The 24707-nt window shown below is 37.2% G+C and overlaps 1 protein-coding gene across 2 annotated transcripts in view; it reads left to right on the top strand.

Annotated features, from left to right (window-relative positions):
* Positions 1–380: 380 nt before the first annotated feature.
* Positions 381–24707, top strand: part of GLRB (glycine receptor beta) — a 47582-nt gene continuing 23255 nt past the window's right edge. Inside the window, exons 1-5 of one of the 2 annotated variants that reach the window (XM_054290488.1) lie at positions 381–437; positions 1874–2027; positions 13421–13527; positions 16062–16129; positions 22580–22809. In XM_054290488.1, coding sequence (XP_054146463.1) covers positions 1906–2027; positions 13421–13527; positions 16062–16129; positions 22580–22809 — 527 coding nt within the window. In that variant the 5' untranslated portion in view covers positions 381–437; positions 1874–1905. Of the gene's footprint in view, positions 438–480; positions 560–1873; positions 2028–13420; positions 13528–16061; positions 16130–22579; positions 22810–24707 lie in introns of those variants that run through there. The other variant, XM_054290479.1, reaches the window with a different exon arrangement.

Below are 24707 nucleotides of genomic sequence, written 5' to 3'. Positions count from 1 at the left end.
CCCCAGCCCGTAGCCCTGCAAGGGCAGGATGCTGCACTTGGCCTTGTTGAACCTGATACAATTGGCCTCGGCCCATTGATCCACCATTCCACTAACCTGTGCAAGCCTGCACTCCCTCTTCCTCTCATCCTACTCAGTCCCCCTCGCTAATATTCTCTTGTTCCTGCCAACTCTGTTAGGTATCTCCCAACACCACTATCGAACGCATTTTCTTCCCGCCAGAGACCAGAGGATGCTTCGTCTCGTCACCGCCTTCCCCACCTCCCACCGCCCCGCCGGTGCCCCTTCTCCAGCGGCGGCAGGGCCGGGGTCCGGGCTGGCGGCCCCGCTGCCCCTCCCGGTGCGCAGTGCCCGAGTGTGGGCGGGCTCCGGGACGTGCTCGCTGGGGAGCGCCGCGGCGCCGCACATGCTCACTGGCCGCGGAGGCACCGCCGGAGGTAGGGGCTCGCTCCGCCGCCGGAGGAGCCGCGCTGTCGCTGCGGCCGGGCCGCGGCATGGCCCGCCCGCTCCCGGGCCGCCGTCGCCGCCGCTGAGCGCGGGGGGATCGCAGCGTCCGGCGGTGAGCGCGGGGCGCGGGCGGCGGCGGGGCCGCGTGTGCGGGCGAGGCCCGCTCCCCGGTGGGGCGGGCGGGGATCGAGGGTCCGGCCCGAGGGCCCCGTTCCGCCGGGCGGCACGGCCGAGCCCGTCAGCACCTCGGCCAGCGCCGTGGGGCGGCGGCGGGCGGCGCTGGGGCACGGCCCGGGCGGGGGTGCTGCCGGGGCCGCCAGGGGAGCCCCGCTCGTCTCGTTCTCCCGCTCCCCGCGGAGAGCCGGCAGCGCGGAGGGGAGGCCGCTCCCTGCCCGGTGCCGGGGCCGTGGGAGGCCTCGGGCCGGAAGGCCAGGACAGGGGCCGGTGGCGGCAGGGGCAGACCCGCGACCTTTCCCGGCCGGGCCGGGGGGGTGACGGTGCCGCGGCTCCTGGGGAAGGGGCAGCCGAAGCATCCCGGTACCTCCCAGAGGTGGGGGAAAAGAGGGAGAGGCACGGTTCTTTGGAAAGAGTGCGGGGAAAATTCCTAATAAATAAAAGTGGAAAATGCAGCAGGTTCTGAGGCATCTGCGAGATTTCTGTTGGCCCAAGGAAATGTATGGGAATTATATGTGGAATGGCAAACAAATAGAAAATGCCTTGGGTGCCGCAGTGGTGTGGCCAGGGGCAGGTGGGGCTGCCTCTGGCCGAACACAGAGTCATCTCCTGGCCTTTGGGGTACGTGCTTTTGCCCCAGAGAAGTTTAAATATTACGCTGAGCACGATGCAATAAAGCATAGTATTGCGGGTTGTGTTTAGTCATCTTTGCAAGGCCCTGTCAGTGCTGGCTCTGCAGTGGAAATGCTTCATACAAAATTATTGTGTTTAAATTCTGTACATAAAATTGTATTTATAACCTCCTGTCATAGCCATCGTTGAAATGATTGCTATTTTATCTGTGCAAGGTCATAGAGAGCTTGCAGTTCCTCGCCTTGCTACATGACTGGTTGACATTGTATTTAATGCAGTTGATACATTTCTGGTGTGGAACCCTTTTCCAAGCTTCTTGGAATATTTTCAGTTAGGCAGTCTTTGAAAGACATCACTTTTCTTGAACACACTGAAGCAAACCTGCATTTAAATCTGTTCCTTACTGTCAGTTTCAACTTTGGGAAGCTACTTGACTCTCTGGAAATTGCCTAAGTCAGTTTCATGTCAGGGGTACATGTGAACAGATTCTCTCTCCAACGGCTGACGAAGGACAACAAAAAACCCAACTCCCATGAAATACTTGTTTACTTTTTGCAGGTATGTATTTCCTTTTGCCATATCCAGCCCTACTAACATAAACTACTTTCTTTTACCACAGACTGAAGATTTCTCTGAAGCGTAACCTTCAAGATGAAGTTCTTACTAGCAATTTTATGTTTCATCTCATTCTCCTTATGGGTTGAAGAAGTCTATTCCAAAGAGAAGTCTTCAAAGAAAGGAAAAGGGAAAAAGAAGCAATATCTATGTCCATCGTATGTTCCTGCTTTCTTTTATGCTTTTGTATGATGATGATCCTGCCCTGTTTTTAACAGTGGAAATTATGTGGCAATTGCAGTAGAAGGTGATGCTTTCTGCTGAGAGGATGGGGTCTGTGGTTGGAATGGGTTGACCAGCATCTGTCATTGTGTTCCTTCTACATCAAGTCTTCTGTTTTAGTGCAAGGGAAAATCTAAGCTGCAGTAATTGTTGCTTTTCTTGTGGTGGATTTCAGCACCTTGCTAAGGTGCCTTGCTATTTATGGGTTCACAGTGGCATGGTCCCATATTGCTGTGCTGTCTAGCATCATGTTGCAGGTGTATTGGGGAAAGCAAGGAGGGTTCAAAACTGTCATGATGAATTTCAGCTTCTGGTTAGCTAGTTCTGTAAGAGAAGGCTTGCCCTACACACATTCTTGTTGCATGTTGAATAGGACTAAGGTCTTCAGCATCTTTCATCAATCGTGTATAATTCTGTAACTTTTATGGAGGTGTCTGTATTGATTGTTGCTATAAAGTATGCACTTATGGAATAGTCTCCCTGTAAAAATACAGAAATTATAATCTATGTTTGCCCAGTTGAATAGAGGATGTGTTCTGGACACCTATGATTAATTGATGTTAAAAATACTCCCTCTTTCTAATGCCTACCACACTTTACATTGTGATCCATAGGACAATATTTTATTTGCGAGTGATATTTTTATAATTTTCTTGGCCAGCCTTACTCATTTGTTAGTGTTACATTGTAAATATCTGAGGAAAAGATTGATGGACTATGATAAGTTGCCAGTAAGTGTAGAAAATTGCTATGACTGAAATATTAAAATTGTTTAGACAAAGTTAAAACATATTTTTTCTTTGACCATAAAAGAAGAGGTACAGAATGTTAGACTGGTTATTTAGCATTAATCAACTTGTTCCAAAGAAAAAACAAAGTAAAAGCAGAATAATCAGACAGATACATTATTCAAGTAATATTTTTTAAAGTTTCCATTCTTTTCAAATATTGACAGTGATGTTTATTTGTAGCCTCAAATTTTAAGATGTTTCTACATATGATGCATGTCTTCCTTCTCTTTTTTTTTATATCAAACCTAAAAAATTATATTTGTTGTTAGATTTGAGTACATTAAGGTATGTCTAAAATGTGATCATGACTCATCTGAAATGACCCCTACCTATTCTTTCCCTTTTAAAATTTAAGTTGAGTTTGGGATGAAGCTTTTGGTCTGAGCTACTGTGAGAGTTTATAGCAAGAAGAGAAATGTCAGGGTTCCCAGGACAGTCATCAGAACAGAAGCCCTTGGAAAGTGAATTAGGCAGCTGGGAACTGAATCCAGGTCTTCCATGGTCTTGTTTAAATAGCCAGCATTTCCCCCTGTTCTTGACTTAGTCTTATCAGAATTCAAAACAACAATGTCATTTTATCTTTGTAAGTGAGTAGATTTTTCTTGTTTATTTTTATTTTAAGCCCTGTATTTCTTGGTACCATTAAATATGATGTCATTTGTCACCAATACACTTGAAAAAACATTGAATACATGCTATCATTTTCAAAGTGATACTTTTCCAGTTGAATCTGTCTGCAAAAATACTGGTGAATCCAGTACTTGTTGATCCATTGTGCAGTGCTGCTGGCAAGATTTGTCGTAGCAATGAGTCCTGCTTGATCTCCTGAATAATGACCAAGTTGTCCATATCGCACTTGGCTGAAGTTCACAGCTTGAGGAACAACCACTTGTAATAGTGGGGTTGCTGTTTGAGTGGCTGGCATCTAGAAGACCTGTCATGTGAATGAGCAATGCAAATCAGCTCTGTCTGGCACAGAAACTGTCCAATGCTCTCTTAACTCAGGCTGCTGTTGGCAAACTTCCAATCATCAGCATTTTTTAAATGATCTTTCGCGAAACTTCTTGATTTGGTGGCACTCTGTGTTGTAAAAGAGGTTGCCTACTAGTAGTAATTTTTTCTTTGTGAAAATAGCAAGCAATCTTTCCTCAGAATCTAGCCAAAACAATGCAGTGGAGAGGAAATCAAGTGACACTATAAGGGCTGAGTAAAACTACTCAAGAAAGTGTCTAAATGAAAAATTTCCTAGTAATCATGAAAGAAATATATTAGAAGAATGCATTTTATTTTTTAACCCCAAAAAATTTGTATTATTTATAAAATCAAATCATACAAATTCCTAATGTAAATGTACATTTATAAGTTAAACTCTTAATTCACCTTTAATTTGCATTGGTTACTGGTGCAATAAAGTTTAAAGCTTAACTGTAACAAATTATTGCCTTTTATCTCCTTGCAGCATGTGAAAAGCTAAATTTTAATTCTTCAAGAGAACAAAAAACTGCATTAGTAGTTGTATACAGAGCAGTCTTGCAAACTTTATAATGAAATCCAAATCTATGCAAATCATTATTTAGGAAAAACTTATATTTAATCTCATATTACTGCCTGAGTTTCTTAATTTGATGTTAAGAAAAGGATGGCTACAAGACTGGCTTGGGACTTTATCATGAATTTTCTTGGATAAAAATTAAGCTTACTTTAACTTTTCCTTTTATGGCTCTCCAGAATATAAGCTTTTGCCAAATGCACCCCTCTGGCATAAAATTAACTACTCTTAGGATAAGATGAAAAAAAGCTGATTAGAAACCACATAAAAAGTTCATTATTGTCTCATAAACAGATATTTGCTTCCTTAAATCAGGAAAATTCTATTTTGTATCTTTTGTATCTTTGTATCTTAGAGCAAACCCTGGTGATTGTTCATGATGCTGTACTTCTCAGTGCATAGTGTGATAGTGGCTTGATTTGCCATCTTATTTTCATTTATTCCTGAAACTATTTTTCCTAGGTTTTTATTGAAGAGTTTCTTGAAACTGAGGCTTAATCATTTGGTTCTTACTTTGATTTAATGCTTTCTCAGAACAGATGTAAGATTTCACGTCCTACATTTAGATCATTTTCCTTCTTACCTGAGGCTTTACAAGTGAAACATAGAATAATTATACTTCTGTCTGATTCCTGAATCTTTGCTGATTAACAAAGAAATTGACATATTGGGCCTAAAAATGTTATAATAGGGAGTTTTACACCAGAAATCTGAGAAACTGGCTTCCACAGATAAAAGTGCAATGAAATACAAAGCTTTAGTAACAAAACTTTTGCCTTTTGTTTCCATGGAAAGTCTGTAAAAAAAAAAATCAGGCTTATCTCTTCAAGAAAAAAAAAAGTGTATTACTGTTTACAAAGCTTATTTTGAAATTTCATATACTTAATACAGATGATTTTTATACAGCTGCAGATGGATTAAATTACTTTAGTCTCTTTCCTGCTCACAGACTTTGTTACTTAGCTATTATTAATTTCTTCATAATTCCTCGTAATACCTTGCTTTTCTTAAACATGTGGGACGGTTAGCTGTGACTTAGAGGACTGCTGAAAAGTGTTTCTCCTTTTGTTATACCATAATAAACACTTCAGTTATTTCATGGTGTTTGAGCTGCTGCTGCTGTTATCTCCATAATCCGTAGCAGCCTGGAAGGTCTCTACTCAAAACTACTCAAGATCTCTAGACAAATGAAACTATAAGGAAAGGGAAGCTTGGTTATTACAGTACTAGAGAAGGAATAGATAAGTTAGAGTGTCACATAGCAGCTAACAAAACCAGTAATGACTGTGGTCATCATCACAGCTATCCCTGTTGATTATAGTTTAGGATGACTCAGCTGTTCACTTGCACAGCTTTCACTTTGGAAGATCTCTCAGCATCCCTAATGCCACAGCAATGCTGAGAGCAAAACCTCAGTCCCTAAATCTCATCCTTTTGTCTAGACTGTGCTTTGAAAACAGCATATCTCTTCACCTTTATGCATTTGTCCACATGGAGATTTATATTCTTGAGGATGATTTACTAAATACTGTATAATATCTACAGAGACCTTTTTTATGCACAAAGCCAGAGTACAAATCATATTTGGCTTGTATTGAACAAAGCATATCAGCTACTTCAGAAACTGTGAAATGGCCCTCTAAGCCCTCCAGAAAACATGGCTTGTGCCATCTGCCAGGGCAGAAGCTTAGAAAGGTCACAGATGCGAAAGTTCAATAAACAGCTTCTTTTAAAAAACAACAACAAAGACTGTGGAACTAGGGAAAAAAAGACTTTGATGTGTTTAAAGCAGAGTTATTTGAAACTCTGTCCTCAAATTTCTCTTGGTTAACTTTAGGCTTCTGTCATGCTCTTCCTACTAAAACTAAAGTAAAAGTTCAAAATATATTTTACACTGTGGCTCCTCTCCACTTCTTCATGAACTGTAACTTTTTTATCAAGCGTTTGGGTATACATCACCTCTCTATCTGTATCTGATCAACTCCAAAATGTAATTGCTGGGAAAGTGGCATCATGTCTCTCTTCATTCCCATCATCTAGAAGACGCTGTTGATAGTCTGTGAACATTTTCATTTGTAGGTGTGGTGGAAGGGTTTATGCACTTTGTGGGAGGAGGTAGAAGGAAGTTGAAAGGAAAGCCTGAATTTGGTTGTGGAAGGAGATACATCTGAGTGTCATTCCATTGATAAGTACTTTTCAGAGCCTAGGTCTTGTTCCTATAAAAATTCTTTTGCCCTTTAGTAACAGCAGTTGGTGAATGCTTTTATTATTCTGTATCATGTAACTCTCATGGAAAGCTGTGATCCCAGACAGATAGGGCCACATTCCAGAAGGTTTGCGAATTTGTTTTCAAAATGGTTAAATGTGGTGGGCAGTAAAAGATAAAGCTGTATAAGCAAAACCCAAGCTGCCTTGTAAAGCAGTAGTTAAGCATGATAGGCTGGTTCTCATTCAGTAACTTTCCCTCTCGGTGAGCAACGTTTGCTCCGTTCTCAACATTGGAGTGGTGAGACACCAAAATTGTGTGGAAAAGTTACAGATTTTGTATTTCATATACAACCTCCAGACTGAGAAAAAACTTGGATCTGTGGGTTGAATTGCACCATCTTTACCCAAGCCCAAGCAAAACCATAGGTCTAAACTCTGTTGTTAAGGCAAATTATACAGAATGTATCTCAACTTATATTTTCCTCTTATATCTCCACTTAAACCACCATGCAGGTGGTTAGATTTTACCAAGGTCCTTCTATTGTCTCCATATTAGAGCATTTGTAAAGAATGCTCTTTGCAAAATGCTTTCTTTACAAAAGCATTTGTAAAGAAAATATTGGGGTATGGAACTGATGTAGATAAATTAATTCCAAAGTGTTGCTTAAACGTTTGGATGCTTATCCTGTTTACATCTGTATGCTATATCAAGACACCACAAGACACCTATTATGCACAGGGGTCATAGGTGGTGACTTTGGCGGGATGCAGAGATGCCTAAGCTAGGAGCAAGCAAGCTAACTTCAGCAAAAAACCACATTGCTGAGAGCAGTACCAGTTCAGGCTGGGTGAAATACCATGCTAACCTGGCTCTGTTGGTTTGGGGGCTGTCAGCTCTGTGGCAGGCAGATGAACCAGCTTGCTTTTCTCAAGTTTAGTAACTAATAAGGCACTTCAGATTCCCATATAAAGAGTCCTTAAGGTGTCTAACCCTGGGAATGTTGAATTATGAAACCAAAGCTGGATTTGAGAGGTTTCTGCAAGACAAGGACTGAAGCAGCGACACTAACAGCTATTGACACTACCTAACTGCAGGAAGGTTGTGTGCATGTCCACATTAGGAGACTATTCTCTTTGGTCTGGCTACAACATGAGATGAAAGACAAGCTGTTTCACCCCCTCAACTCGCAGTTCAAAATTCAGGGTGCCTAATCTGGGTTTCTGTTCCAAATTAGCTATGAAGGAACCTTTCTCTTTTTTTCACCACACTGCACTACCTCCAAATTTCAGTACTGTAGCTACCTGTCTCATTTTAGGTGTTTAGCTGTCAACTTCATTTGTGAAGGCATGTAAATGGTGACTCAGAGTTCCATAGTTTTAGTGTAATTAGTGATACTACTTTTCACTGGAGTAATTGTAATGAATCTTCTTAGGAATAGATAAGTCACCTTGCACAGTTTGAAAATGTAGCTATTAAACATACTAGAGATTAGAGAGATCACTCAGAAGAGTTATATAGTATGTCATTTATATGTATTAACTTGTTTTTATGCTTAGAGTTATTGCACTCAAAAAATCAAATGCCTGCAAATCAGAACACTGATAGTTTATACCAGGAAAATTGTACTTAAAATATATGGTGGGATAATAGATAGATATTATGTTCCCCATACCTATTTTTATCTTTCTCACATGTACACAGCCATTTTACATGACTCAAATGTCAGTTTCCATCATCAGTTTCCATCATGTATTTTTATCTGTCAGTAATTTAGAACTATGAAAATGCTTTCCTTCCTGTTTGTGCAGAATATTGTTTATATTCTTTCCTCCTATAGCACCGCATGTGGAAAGGACTCCTTGTAACTTCAGTGAGCTCTGAGAGAATAAATGTCATGATGACCTATAGAAATATAATGTCTTCTGACACATTTGCCTAACACAAATGTAAAGCTATATAAATTTCAAACCAAGTATAATACATGCTTCCTTTTGCCATGCATATCTGCTTATCTAAAATTCTGGATTTTGATTAGTGAATTATGAAAATAATTACCTGTTGCCATCAACTTAAAATGTTGGTCATGATCTTCAAAGGCAGTGATGAAATGTGTAGGGCTGCATTGGAAGAGGAGATGAGCAGCTTACTGCATGTCCTGTGAAATACAGTATGTAAAGCAATTCTTTGATTCAGATGTAACCTCTGAAACATCAGGCATTTCACACAGGGATGTTATAGCAAAAGACTAACCGTACCTTGTTTTCTCTCTGGATTGTGAGGACACTGTTTGAAGAAGTGTATGCAAGAATGCTGGTTGTTTTCCATTTTATTTATTCAGAGACAGAAAAATCAGTTTGGGTTTGAGTATTTTTTATGTTGATTGTGTGGGCTTTTTTAATTGTTACTTAGGTAAATTTTTTTGGTAGGGAAAGTTCTAGCTTTACAATTACTTGCTTTTAAATTTTCTTCATAGCAACTGTGAGGCTTCTGTTGCCTTATCCTTTGGTATTTACTGTATCTTGCTTAGAACTCGTGAATTACCATGAAGAATGCTACATTCCTGTTTCTAAATGCTTTCCATCAGCTCCACATGCATTCAACACAGGTTGAAATAAATGCATTAAAATTAAAATTCATGCTGAAACTGGTGGAAATTGAAGTTACCAGCTTTTTACAAGTGGGAAAATTGGAGGCTGAATTAGAAAAAATGGTAAATAACTTCTCAGTCGATGTGTTGTTATGTGGGACTCAGCATTTAGCACACTGAAGTAAGATTCTTCTAGAAAGGCAGATCTCAGCTCAAATCCTTTTTATCTTATGTAGTATACAAATATGCCTCTCATTAATTCATTCTATAATGGCCAATTAAACCAGGGTGGTTGCGGTTGTAGGTCAATGTCTCACATTAGTAGTTCCAACCTCTTTATCCAAGCACCTAACACATCCCATTAACTTTCTCATTAGGTCTTTTTGCTCATCTGTCACTATAAAAGTGTGGTTAACTTCTTAACTCATCCCAAGGAACACATCTGATGTATTGATTTGCAGGTGAAATCTAGGCATTTTGGTCAGCAAGGCTCTCAGAAAGAAATCCAGTTATTGTGGTGAAGTTTCCTTGTGTTCTGTTCAATGACGGTAGTTTAATGACAGCATTCTGTAAAAGAACCACAGTGAAAATATGACTGATACTCAGCAGAGCTTTTTTTTCCCAGTAGCTATTTCAACGACTTCATTCGAAGTGACCTTTAAAAGTAGCAAATACTGAATCTCAGTGCTTGTCCTCATAACTCAAAGCAGCCAATGTCATTGTATTTCACTTGATTCTTAGATAAGCAAGGACAAATGTGTAAGAATTTCACTTGGTTCTTAGATAAGCAAGGACACTTGTGTAAGTTCAAAACACAACCCAAGGACTTGTGGAAGATGTGATTCTGGTGTTCTTTACCAGCAAGCTATGCTGTCGTTGTTCTTCCCATCACTGTCTTTCCAGTGCAATGAGTCTCCTTTGCCCTATTTCTGGATGGCTTTTGAACAAACAACCTGAACAGATATTTGTATTAATATACTTCCGCAGTGCAGCTCAGATCTCACAAAGCTGCCGCTTTATTCCTCTTACTTGAAGAGACAAATAAACATGTCAGCTTTATTTGGCTTTCTTTTGCTGTTTGCTGCTCACTCATTTAATTTCCCAATTTTTTTCTCTTTTCCTCATTACTTTTTATGAGCATCTGTGTTTCATTTATATGCCCATGTTATCCTGTGTAGTTCAGATTACTGTTTTCACTATTTAATGAACTTTTTTGTATAACCCATGACAAAAATAAAAAAAAAATTAAGTTTGTTCATTAGTTGTTGCTTTGATTTGTTTTCATATTGCATTGTACTGGACATACATAATTTAGAAAGAAATCTTATTTTCAGTATTAAGTAGATTATTTTATGAGTGTACCTTTTGTAGACATCTGATGTAGATGTTTTAGATGTTAATTTGTGAGACTTGCAAGGAAGCAGTGGCATGAACCTTTCTGTATCTGATAAAACACAGCATACAGAGTGCTTTTCTGCCTTTTTAATAGCTAAATGAACATTTATTTCTGAATTGCTCTTTTTAGAAAATTGAAAATAATCTTTATCTTTTGTTTTCCTTTTGTCCAGCTAGTGGTAACAGCACAAAAAGTATACCAAGCTGATTTATGGTATTAGCAACCTCTAATGGATTTATGGTATAGCAACCTCTTCATTGGTAAAGGTCAGCACTGAAAACCAAACACATCTCAAAATTACAGAAATGGAATGGAATGGAATGGAATGGAATAGAATAGAATAGAATAGAATAGAATAGAATAGAATAGAATAGAATAGAACATTTCAGCTGGAAGGGACCTTCAATGATCATCTAGTCCAGCTGCCTGACCAAATGAAGAAATAAACTAATTCTTTTGCATAATGATCCAATTCTAAGTAAAATATAAAAACTCAGCCCTGGGAGGATTGTTTGAAAGAGAATTTTTCAATTATTAAGAAAAGAGTTAGAACACATATTCCTTTTTTAATTGCTCTAATATTAAATTAGCAGAGGCTTATTGTATACAGAACATGCAAATCTGTATACATAACAGGAAGTTAATATATGTTGTTAGAAGTAAATGCTTCCTTTTTTATTAGAAGACCAATTATCTCTGGAGAAGTTCTGCTGGAACAATTAGTTCACCTATGTGGTTGTTACAGATCACTGAGGTTATAGTGTGTTTACTGCAAGAGATGGGTGGGGAATTATATACAGCAGCCACTTAAAGTGCTGCTCCACAATTCTTTTCCTGCATCCTATAATTTAAGATATCCTCCTGGATACATATTTCTTGGTAGGTACATCTCTGTGTAGTTTTTGGAATGCATATTTATCCTTCTAATTACTGCTTAGTAGTCAAAATTTCAAGGAGGATTTAGTGCCATTTTATTGCCATAATATTTTTCTCATTTATAACATCAAGCAAATACAAGAAAAGCTAAGCTAAGCTAGCTAGCTAAGCAGATATGCAGCTTTAGGTTTCAGAAATATCCTGAATGCAACAAAGAAGACAGAAATCTGATTATTTTTTTCCTGAACAATAAAATGCTCAATGGGTATCAAGGAGACTATGATATAATAAAATGCATTTATGTTTTCATAATGGTTGACATGTTTTTAATAATAGGGAACTCCTTCATAGTTTTATTTATAAATATTTTAGTTGTTAAACATTAACTGAGAAGATTAAATCTCTTTGGGAAGGCATAGTGAGTGCTACCAAGTCAGCAAATCTGATTCCCTTTGCCCTTATGGTTTGAGTTAAAGCAGTTGTTTTTAAAGGTAAGGTTATTAATAAAAGCTCTTCAAGGGCTAGGCTTGGGTCTCATCTCCAGTTTTCAATCAAATGCCAATGTCATGCTATGCTGATATTTATTAATTAATTAATTTCTCAGTAATCAATAAAGCAAATGCTGAACAGGAGCTACCATAATTGGACATTTTAAAATCAGGACGTCTAATACATTCATGTGGTGGGGTTTTTTTTGTTTTTTTTTTTAAACTGGTTAAAATCCTTCTGTAGAGTTAATATTTTCTTCAAAAAATGTTTAAATAAGGCAGAAATCCCAGAGGACATGAGGGAAACTGAAGGATGAGAAGAAAAAAAACTTAGCTGTTATACAGAATAACCTGTAAGTCTGTCAAACTGACATTGGTATAGGAAACAATAATGAAAAAAAGAAACTACAGGGAGAGGAAGGCAACAGCGGCTGATGCTGATTATGGAAAACATTAAGGAAATAAACTTGATCATTTTTAAAAATACATTTGTACATTAGTTTGCAAGAGGTGATAATGTTGATGCATATGAATTATACCTATGTAGGGTGTTTCTCTTGTCTTTACATGGCATCCTGGTTACTGAATTACAATGACAGAAAGACAGCAAAGTAATCATAAAAGGGATGGAAAAGTGATTATGAGACAGAATTCAAAACGGGAAACAGTCACTGAACAGGTTCTGGAAATATACAAATTCATTTACATACAATTATGAGCCTGCTTGGTGTTTAAAATACCTGGGGAGGGCACTGACTCACCCATATTGCTTTTTATTACACTCAATTTCATGTACTCTTGTAGCTACATTTACCTGTCACAAATTTTTTTTAATTGCAGCAAGGGTTTTCATTTAACACCCAGCACAATAATGGCAAGGTAATGAAGATGTTTAAATTCCCTCTGCAAAATGAGAGAGTCCAAGGCCTTGTTTTCTGTAGTAAAGCTTTTATTAGCACTTGACAAAGAGATTATGCAATTCTGTAGCTCTGGGTGGAATAGCTGGCATGTGAGAGCAGCAGACTGCCAAAAGCCTCTGCATGCTTTGGCACCTACAAAGTGGCTGTCAATTTACTAAGGTTCCTAATCTGACAGTCACTAAAAATAGTTCACATGGCTGCTTTCTACTGATGAAGAAATCATGTCCCTCTGCATATTTTTGTTAGGAGGGAAGGGAACAATTCGTGAATTGCAGTTTATTTGCTTCCAAGTTTACAGTTAAGAGTATGTCAGAGAGTATTTGTGTTTATTACACAAGTAGTTTCTTGAAAAATACTGAAACTTCTCAAGGAAAGGAAGACTATACAGTATGGCACCTGAAAATAATGAATTTTTTTTTGCTTGTGAAAAGGCATTTATGGCATTGCTTTAAAATCAGTTTAAGCATGCAATTGTTTCTGTCTTGGTAGTTACTAATGAACTTTTTTTTACAGGCAGCAATCAGCTGAAGACCTTGCAAGAGTACCTGCTAATTCTACGAGCAATATCTTGAATAGACTATTGCTCAGCTATGATCCCAGGATAAGGCCTAATTTCAAAGGTTTGTCAGATACTTCAGCCTCTTTTTTATTCTTTGGATTTTAATTCTTTCTCTTTTCACACAGAGAAAAATTATGTAGATATAATACTCGCAAGCTAAATATCTGTTGTTGTTGTTGGGGTTTTTTTTTTAATGGAAGCCTCCCTAGATAGTGTGAAGCTGCAGAAGATATTTATCCTTTTGAAATGAAAGATAATATGTTAGGATTTCATTATCATAATAGTATGTGATGCTTTATTACTACTGGTCTTATTTTATAAAAGACTTTTAAGTGTAGAAATGAATTTCTAGAATAAGTTTTAAAATATATTTTTATCTCTACATTTTAGTTGGACTTTGCTTTACAGCATTTTAAACCACCAAATTTCTCTATAGACATCCTTTTAAGATGACTATAAAAAGTTGGGGTCAGCAGTATCACTATTAGCAAACCATGGAATTATTAAATCCTTTAAAGATGTTTTAGTTATAAAACTTCACACTTCAGCAATCCATCTAGGTAATGCATTGAAACACATTTTCTGCCATTAAAACATCTCCCTGGTAGTCAGATGTTGCAGGATTCTTCTGTGTAGAGTGTGTGAATCCTTACATGAGAGGAAAAAGTTGAAATATATATTCTCTGCCAAACCACTAAGAATTCACACAAGTTAGGCTGTAAATTAGACTTTTAAGGAATTAGACTATTTACCTTCTGTAAACAATGTACTACTAAAGAGATGTAGACAATTTTATTACATATAGGCAATGCAGTTTACATAAAACAGCTCTTTCATTTTAAAGCTCCTCATATTATTATATGAGCATTAAGAGATATTTTAACATGAATATCACTAGTATGAAAAATTTTGAAATCTTAAATGTTTATTGTGCTTTTGAAGAGGCTATTTTCAGTTCTATGTAGCAGTTTTATAAACATATTAAACTCAGTTCTCAGCGAGTGTACTGCTTCTTTGTTATTCTCTGTAGAACCATATTTATATGTTTTTAGCACTGAGTCTTGTCACAAAGAATAAATGTCCAACCTCTTTTCTACCTGTTCTTCAGCATAATCAGCTTGTAATCACAAAGCATGGTGCAGATTTCTTTGTATTTTTGATAACCCTTCTGGCAGTCTGGTAAGAATCAAGACAGAAGGGAAAGGGAGGACATGTAATCTTAACTCAGAGGGAGGTGGAAGAAAAAGAACATTTTCTGACAAGTGGTTTGCCCATGTTAAAATGTTCCTCACACATGAGTGATTTTCTTGGATGGCACATCCTATTCAAATCTGGAAGAGAGAGTACACTCTTGGCTACTAGTGATGTGACGGATGCTCTGTCACATGCATCAGGCATTAAGAGAAATATTGTGCTTACTGCATAACCGAAAGCCTCACACTTTAATAGTCTGATTAAAAAAAACCAAACCAAACAAACTGGTTTAACTGAAGAAGTGAAATTTTATCTTCATAAATTTCTGGTGACCAAGAGAATGAGTTTGAGTTTATGTATTAAATGTGCATAAAAATATTTTATGCAAACAAACATGCTATTGGAAGAAACATGTTACTTAGCACTGTATTTGCTTAGTCTGTCAAAACAGTATGCATATATTCTTATATCTCTTTTGCTGCTGAAAGTAGGAAGAAACCCACTGAGTATTTGTAACAGTGTAAATTATATACCTGCATCTAGTAGACATCCTGACATTCATACCATAGAGGTACTAAATAAAAGTAGTGGTCCATAATTAGCTCCCTGAATTATCAGGCCACTTCTTGCTCTGTGATAACTCCCTGTTAACACCAGATTAAATGACTGCCAATCAATTCCTGCAGGGTGACAGGGGGCAGATGTAGCAGCTGTCATACCATCCCTCTTCAACTACAGGAATCCTGGCTGTGGAAAAGAGAAAAAAATCCAGACCATCTTAATATCTTCACAGCTGCTGACTTCTAGAAATTTTTCTTGGTTAATTGGTAACCATTTCCAACTCTTTCACACCAAGGCTATATAGCTGTGAAAGATGCATGCAATAATTTTACCTGCCTGTATTCATATTTTACAGGCAGGTAAAGGCTTATGTACTTTACTTGCACAAAGAGGTATCCTTAAAGCATAAGGAAAAACCTCATCATAAATCATAAACAGGTAATTTGGGATGATAGTGTCATTATGACCTTGACAGTTAAAAGTGTCTGCTGCTAGGAATACGAATTGCCTCTATCCATTACACTGTGTGCAAAAGGAATGCTGGCTTACTCCTTCTGAGATAACAGAAAATCATGGAATTCAAACACTATTAATTTAGATATATGGTCAGTGGAATTCTGTAAGATTAGCTCTCTGCACTAAGGATTTTTATTTTTCCCTTTTTCTTCTAGGTTAAAAAGAGGTTTAGTGATTTCTATTGACTTTGATAACTGTATATATACTAACTTAAAAAGATAAAGTTACGTTGTGAAATTGTGATACCAGTATGAAGGAGGTTTAAATGAAGGATAATGTACCTTTACTGGATTGTGTAGCTCACTAGAATTATTTTTTTTAAAGGAATCCCAGTCGATGTTGCAGTTAACATCTTCATTAACAGCTTTGGGTCAATTCAAGAGACAACTATGGTAAGAGTGAAATTAAATTCATGTAGTACAAATGGAGATTTTCTTACTAAATTAAACTTCAGACTGAGGATTATGAACTATAAAATAGAAATATTTTTTGTGGTTGCAGACACTGAGAATTAAGTTAATGGGGCTAGTTACTGTCTGACTGTGCTTTATGTTGTAAACCTAAACCTATTAATGTATTTCACTCTATATATGTCCACAGATTTAGAATCTGTAGCTCTAGAATCTGATTTACATGAAAGGAAATCCATTTTTTCTAAGATGCAAGAGCTAGACTAATTTCCATAAGTTATTATGTTCAGTGGAAGAACCCATTTGACAGTACGAGTTGAAGATCTTCCTGAGAGTTATTACATTGGTTACTTGGTGTGTTATTCAAAAAACCCCAAATCACTTGGACTGTATATGAGAGAAAAAGAACAGAGGTGCATAAGGATGAAATGTATTTGTTCTTTATTTTATGTGGGTCTGAAGATGTAAATAAATTGTGATGGAATACAAGGAGCATTAGTAAAGGAATAGGCTATCAATTACCATAGCTTTCTTGCTGTTTATTTACTGCATGGGAAAGATAAACTGGGGAGTGAAGTTTATTAAAATGTGTTTCCAGTTCAGCCAGAAAATTTCAGCATGTCAATAACAGGATGAAATAATCCTCACTGCAAATTTGACTTCTTTTGTTTCTTTGGGAAATAAAATCAATTGCAAAATATGAGTTCCTTCAGCAAAGCACTTTCTGATATTTTGGGACTTGCAGATCTTTTTTTGTCACGTTGTCTCCAACAAATACTATCAAAAAGATTGGCAAAAAGTGCATTTAGTTATTGAAGATGTTCTGACCTGATCAGGTTTTCCTTTTGTGTAAAAAAGAGGGGAGTGCACCGTGTTGTGCCAGTACATGGAAGCCTCAACCAAGACATGCACTGAGTGGGAGTTCTGAGGCATTCCCTGATCTCTTTGGTGACCTGCTGCATCTAAGGCATTGAGGCAGTTCCCAAAATCAAGTTGCTTTTTTAATGCTGTGACTAAGGCAGCATTCTGACACATAATGGCAGAGAAGCAATAAACCACAATACCACTAATAAGCAATAAAACACATTTTTGTTGTTGTTGAAAGTAAGTGCCCACTTAAAACTCAGAACCAGCTTACATGTCACCCTAATGAAATTTCAATAGGACTGCAGAGACACTCCAAGTTGAAATAAATGATGGCTGGAACAGTTTTGAGCAGCTTGGCCAAAAATTTGTTTCTTTATCTAGCAGAGATTTATGTCTGATTGCAAATGATAGTAAGTCAACTAACAACATTAGTGGGAAGTGACATTAAAATGAAAAAATGTAAGTTTGCCCAAAGGCCACAAGATTTATTTCTGAAAATAAAAAGAGAACTTGAATTTAAAGAGGGGCAGGGAGGAAGAGCAGGAAAGTAAGACTGAGATAAGTGTCTTTCAAGTTTCTGAAATTAGTTGCATGCTTTAAAAAATGACTTTTAAAGAGGCTTTTTTACAATTCACCCAGATTCAGATAGTAACAAAACAGGAATGTGAGAGATTTGCTTCCACCAGCCCCTCCAAAAAATAAAAGTATGCTCTCCCCAACCATGTAAATATGCCTGTCTGTGCCTTCCTGATATGGTCACTCACTCATTTTCTAGGATGTGCTGTATGATAAGTCATGCTCTCTGTAATTGAGAATATCAGACACCATCCTTACTTTATTTTATGCTTTCATTTAGATTTCTATATCTAGCTGATCACCATGATAGCTAAGCATGTTTATGTCAAATTTGGGTTACTTCTTGATTGCCTTAATCTAATACAGGAAGCACTGACAAAATTAACAGTCAATCTATTCTTCCATGTATTATTCGGAAAACTCTTCCTGCTGCAGTGGGCACTGGATATTCAGGACTCACTTCTCTCTTGGGGATAGCATTGTACTTGGTCTGGGTAATACACCAGACAGTAGAAATGGATCGCTTAGAATAGGAAAAGACTTGTACTTCTGGAATCACAGGAAAAATATTTCCTGGAGGTGAGGCACCAAAAATATTTTCTGGAGGTGAAGGATCAGAGGGGTCTCTTGTGTTCAGAAAGTAGACATTTCCAGAAGTACCAGAACTGCTGCAAAAGCTCCTTGATGTTGGAGAAGAGAGTGGCTGGCTGCATCTCTACTTTCTCTGGCATTGGTGAGAATCATGAGGAGTATTGATTTATAGACTGTCTCTAAAACTACCAGAAGCTACTAAACTTGTTGGAGTGATATCGGAATCTTTGAAATAATATATTTCTAAGTTTTTCATTCAATGAATTATTGTGATGATGCTTTGCTCTCTAGCCACTGCTGGCTGTAATAACTGAACTCATAAATTTTTGCAAAATCTATGTCAGGGTAAAGCCATGCTAAAGCAATGATTCCTTGTTTTGTGTGATGGAAGTGTGGGGAAAAATAACAATGGGTACCAGATGACTGGAAGACAGATTATGGTAGAAGGCCCAACAAACAAATGTGTAGAGTGACAGTGAGAGAAGACCTTGATTGTTGTCCTTCTGGTCCTGTGATAATTATATTCTTAGCTACGCAGTTGGCTCATCCTCAAAGAGTTGAAATTAGCTCCTTCTGAGGTACAGTCCACTTAGATTTAAGAAAGGAGGGAATTTATTTATAGAAAATCATTGAAGTTACTTTGTTTCAAAGCCAAAGAGTACCCATTTTGTGGGTCCTATGCCCAGAATCCTGTATCACTTTAATCAAGCCTTCATGAAGAATCTGAAGGTCAAATGCTTGCTCTGTCTTTAGAAAGGATAGTGTTCATGTTGTGTTTTCAATATTGAAGAGAACTGCAGTGCTTGCACACTTATCAAGCAAGTTTCTTGGAAAAAACTAAGCAAAAGAACTTGTGAACTACAGAGAGAATCAGAATTCATACAGATAAAAAGGAGAAGAGCTTACACCACAGCTGCTACATTCCAGTAAGCTTCCTTTATCCTGAATCCTGTAACTTGCTTCCTTCTCTATCGTTAGACCACTTGTCAAGGATCCCATGTTAACTCTGCTCCTGAGTTTTCACACATTTTTTGAGACTGCAGAATTGTGGTATAATAGGTTGATTATGTCACATTTAGAAACTGTTTTAAACTGGATGACCAGTCAAGGATTCCTAGGGATAGAGAGTTTCTGGTATAAATACCCCTGGGGCTATAATTTTTTTTACTGTGATGATGATCTGACTTTCTGTCTACAGAATCTATGTTCAAGGTTTTTGCTTGCAGTGTGACCTTTCTTCACTGACTCAAGCAACAAAACTCCAGTTCTTCCTTCTCTTTTACTTTAAAATCTTACAGAAAGGTCTTTTTAATATTCATGACTGTAAAAAACATCCAGTTTCCTTATTTTAGTCTTAAAAATGACATTTTTTACTTAATTAAACGGAAACACTATTATGCTGCCTTTCTTTGTTTGAGTGCATTTTGTGATCATCTATGTGCTCTGTTTTGCAGAGATATGTATAGGCTATGCTTGCTTTCTGGCCTGAGGTGGTTTTCTGGCCACATGCACACTGTTTAGTAGACTTCTGAAATATTTCCTAGAATGCCTCCCAACCTCCCGGAAAATGACTTGCTTTCTGTTGGAGTTACATGGGAAAACAAAGCCCTGTAGAATACTTCTGTGTTTCCTTCTACCTGGCAGGTCCATCCTCATCTGATGTTGATGAATGTCTCCTCCATCCTCTTCCCCTACTTTCAGCCTTTTTAGTTGCTATTTGACTCTCCTTTACTATAAAATGCCAATCACTCTGCAAATTCAAAAAAACATTTGTAAAATGTACACCAGGAAGACCATGTGCTCCATGCAGATTGCTTCTTCAGCCCCTGTTCAACCTAATTCTAATACACTTACTGAATCTTAAATTCATTGTGCAAATTTGAGAAGACTGGTCACAGATTTCTTTCAAAATAAATTTTTACCAGATCATAGTCTTTACTGTTGCCACATGCTGTAAGGGTGCATGCTCTTTTAAGAAGCAGATTTTGCACATTGTTGTCTGGCTAGCCACAGTTTTGTATTGTGACATCTCTTTGCGTTTTTTTTACATTCTCTGTATTGCCTCAAGTATGTGGTGGCCTTCCTCTCCAAGTATCCCTGTCAACGTCTCTACTTTGGGCCTGAACCTCCCCATTTTAGATTAAGGAGATTTTTCTTTCTCTGAGTTAAATGGGAACAGACTCAAGTTCTGAAAATGTCCAAACATCTGATTATTTGGTGTTTAAGTTCATTTGTAATAGAGCAAGGAAGGAAATAAAATAGCATCCACCTGATCTTACTTCCAATTCTTATTTTGCCAGTGCATTCTGCTTTTCAGTGATGTAAGCATCTCCTTCTACTGAATGGTAAGCTGAAGGCAAGTGTTGCACAGTGCTTATCATTTGCCTATGGCTTTGAGAAGGCACCTTATTTTGTTTGAAATTAGGGTAATGCACTTCTTTATGGGGAAATAGAATTCAGTGTAACCAAGAGTGTAATGCTTGTGAGCATGAATGGTATGCAGCATTTATCTCATATGGTTTAGAGTATTTTTTTTCACTGAGAGGAGTGCATATGGAATGGGAACTTCAGTAAGAAGCAAGTAAAGGAAATTTTCAATTATATACATATAATTGAAAAGATGCTTTCTGAGATAATGACCTGAATTCCTTCCAATTATGAAGCTTCTCTATGAGAACTTTCCAGTACAAATTCACTTCCTATTAACCATTCTTTGCTTCTTCTTTACCTTCGCAAGACAACATAGGTCTTTTTATAAATAAGACAGACTATGTATATTTTTTCCAAAACCAACTACCAACAAATAACAAGTACTGAGTTTTGATGCTTTGCTTTTCCTTACAATGCAGTAAGGAAAAATATTACACAGTATAGTGTAATAAAAAAATACTTGGGCTAATTTAACTGGTGGACTGGACATGGGAAAGTGGGCACTGTATTTAACTATACAGAGCAAATCAGAATAAATTATTCTGCATGGGGTCTTAGCCAAGTGGACTCCTTTTGGTTGAAGTTAGGATGACTGTCTCAACATGGCACCTGCTCTGGACTGTAAATGCAGTAAGTATAGCAGAAGATAATTCAATTGTATCAACAAAAAAAAAATGCGTGAGAGTAATTGACAGAGAGAGTAAAAAACTTTATAAAATTTTTTTGTATGCAGAATCCATTAACAAACCAAAAATATGTTGAGAATCTTCACTCCCATATTTCTAGCATTTTGGTGTAATTGTAGAGCAGTAGCAGTGTTTTCACTGCTCTGAAAGACACAGCCCTTATCTCAGGAGGCTTTGTACCTAATAGACAATTATGAAAAAGCAAAACACACTGTAGAAAGCAACTGTGAAGACTGGAGATAGAAATAATCTTATGTACAGAATTTTCATTCATTTTTTTGGGTTATTTTAATTTTTTTTTCAGCAATAACTTTATTCTTTCTCTGTATGTGATCTACCTAGTTTACATATACATCAAAATGAGGCACTGGCTTAAATGTAAATGTAAAAAGCAAAAAGGCTTAAGAGATAAGACTGAAAAATCCTAGCTGACATTCTAGGTCAGATTCTTCCTTTGGATGCACACAGCTTTCACTAAGCACAGAACACGTGCAGGGTATCATTTTGCCCTGAGACACATGCTATTCCAGTTCCCAAAAGCAAAATTAGGTTCTCGTTGAGCATGGCTCTACTACTGTCCTTCCTTCAGCCAGATTCCTACTGATTTCAGAAAGAAATTTCCTCTGTAAAGCCTTGATTTTTGTCTCTTTGAGACTGATTCTGTTTCTCCTTCCATACCTGCTACCTCAGTACTTATGTTGCAAGCTGTCATCAGTTTTCCTGTTACCAAGATAGTCCCAGATCACTGGTAGAAGGTCTGAGGCTGTATTCTGGGTGTCTAGTATAAAATCTATTACCTACCTGGTCTGTTTCCTGCTTTTATAATATATTTTGCCGTCAGAGTGCCACAACCAAATGGAGAGTAAACTGGAATTGGCACTCACAGGATATCCTGAAAGATGTGATATCATGCCTGCTGCCTGCAGCCATTTAGTGCAGTCAAACTATGGCCTCTCTCTGCCCTGCTGCATGCTTATCTCTATGCCTGGGTAACAGGAGCTTTTACTGAGGGAATGCAAAAATTACTCTGGAGTGGCAATTTGATCCTTTGTTTAAGGAATGTTGCTGAATTCAAAATCATGAGTGAGCTGTAATCTGTTTGTACTGAAGTCTGTTAAACATAATACTTTGTAATGTAATTTGAATAGTGATTACTGTCTTTGTGATAGAAAAATCAGGGCATAATTTTTTCTCTTCCAAGTCTGGTGGAATGGTTTTATTTCTCTGTGGGGTTTTTGCTAGACTTTTGGCTAGTCTAATGTTTGTTTATTCTTCTGATCAGGATTATAGAGTCAACATCTTTCTAAGACAGAAGTGGAATGACCCCAGACTCAAACTGCCCAATGACTGGAGAGGTTCAGATACACTGACAGTGGACCCAACTATGTTTAAGTGTCTTTGGAAGCCAGACTTATTCTTTGCAAATGAAAAAAATGCTAACTTCCATGATGTCACACAAGAAAATATCCTTCTTTTTATATTTCGGGATGGAGATGTCCTAGTCAGCATGAGGTATTTTATTTAAATGTTTCCACTGGTTTTTTAAAGTGATTTTATGTGAAGCATATATTCTGTATTAGCCTTAGTATTGTAATACAATGAAATTTATATGAGACAGTTTCTAAACAATGCTGCAATAACATGTGTAAAGAAATCAGATGATAGCACTGCAAGTGTCAGAAATTTGATATCTATATACATGATAACCTAACACACTGAACTAACTAAATTTAAACCCTTTTGATAATTTCTTAGGTTCCTAGAAGCATAGTGGAGTGGATAATATATCTGAAATACAGCCTTCAATAAAACAGTATATGTTGCACACACTACTTGAATTTTTACAGCAACTAAAGTAAACAATGATTACTTGCTAAAGATATAGGGAAAGCAGATATTATAAAATTTGTGAATATGTATGTTTTGTAAAAGTACTGCGAAAAAATCCTGATGAATTTCTATGCCTCACTGGATATAATTCTTTTCAGAAGCCTCCAAATTGCTGTTCAATTGAATTGCAATTAACATATACCTTTTTAGTGGTTTAACTTGGTTTATCAAAGGTATACACAATGACACAAAAATAGTCATCCACTTAAACTAGCAAATTAGTTGATTAAAAGGGAGGTGATAGTGAATTACAGATATGGAGAGTTTATAGTTTACAGTTTGTAGAGATTAGGCTAAATTTTCTAACAGGAAGTGAATTTTCCTCTAGTGTGTGCTGTAACATATTGCCCTGATAGACATAAGAATGATTTCTGAATATACTGCAACATTACCTTTAAGAGGGAACCACTTGAGAAGCTAGGTTCACATGAGCTATTGCTTCCTGCAGTAGAAATGGATGGAAAAAAAGAGAAACAATATGAAAGAGTTCGGGTTCTTTTTTTACCATTTCAAAACAGGGTGAGAAAAATCAGTCTCAAGAATATTACTGGCAGTGATCAGAAAAGAAAATACATTGGGCAATCAAAGCATTTCATTTTGATTGCTCTGAAGGTCTTGGTTTTGATTTCAGCTGCTTCTGTAGTTCTGAAGTGTGTAGAAATTAATATTTCAAGGTAGAAAATAACTTCCAGCTATGAAAGAAGTTTCCCTTTTGAAAGAGAAAATGTTAAATAAAACACCAAAATATTTTTCAAATATTTTTCAAATATTTTTCAAATATTTTTGCTAGGTTGCAGGTATTTATAAAGGAGCTCAATAGGAATGGTTAATGATTAGTGAATATTGAGTAAATAATAATGGAAGTGTTTTGGATAGAAAACTATCTCTGAAAAAGTGAAAAAAAGAAAACCAGGTTCAATAAAGTTAAAAATTATTGCCATCTTCTAAAAATACTGTTTATTGATATGTATGCAGGTAAGATGAATTATTTTAGGGACTGTGGTTTGATTACATTTTTAAAATATGTAATTTCTATGTCTTGTGTTTCTAGTTTACAGAGGTATTATCATGTATAAATGAAAGACTCTCCAGTTATCAAAATACTTTATGGCAAAATTTGTGTGAGAGAAAGCTCTTGCACAAGTAGTTAAGAATTAGGAAACTGAATGCAGGAATAAACAGCTACTGCTCACATCAGGGGAAGTAAAAGAGTTGACTCCCCCCCCAAAAACAAATCTATTCTGTGTTCTGTGCTTTTCAACATAAATCATCTGAAAAACTGAATTTGCAAGTGCATTTGATGATACCAAAATATGCAGAACAGTAAAGATAAGAGACAACAGTGAGAACCACAAGTCAATCTAATGACTAAGCAACAAAGTATGGGATGAAATTCAATGTAAACAACTGGAAATTATGCATGAGGGAAAAAAATTATTTTAGCTTCACATAAAGCCTGATTGATCTAGAGTTGGTTATTTCCAGCCAAAAAATTAGCTTTGAGTAGTAGTTGATAGTTC

The sequence above is a fragment of the Melozone crissalis genome, unplaced genomic scaffold (assembly GCF_028551555.1).
Source record: "Melozone crissalis strain CALT ecotype California unplaced genomic scaffold, PUWL_Pcris_2 ptg000006l_1, whole genome shotgun sequence".
NCBI classification, from domain to species: domain Eukaryota; kingdom Metazoa; phylum Chordata; class Aves; order Passeriformes; family Passerellidae; genus Melozone; species Melozone crissalis.
The sequence above is the reverse complement of the archived record's forward strand: the minus strand, read 5'-3'. Positions and strand labels throughout refer to the sequence as shown.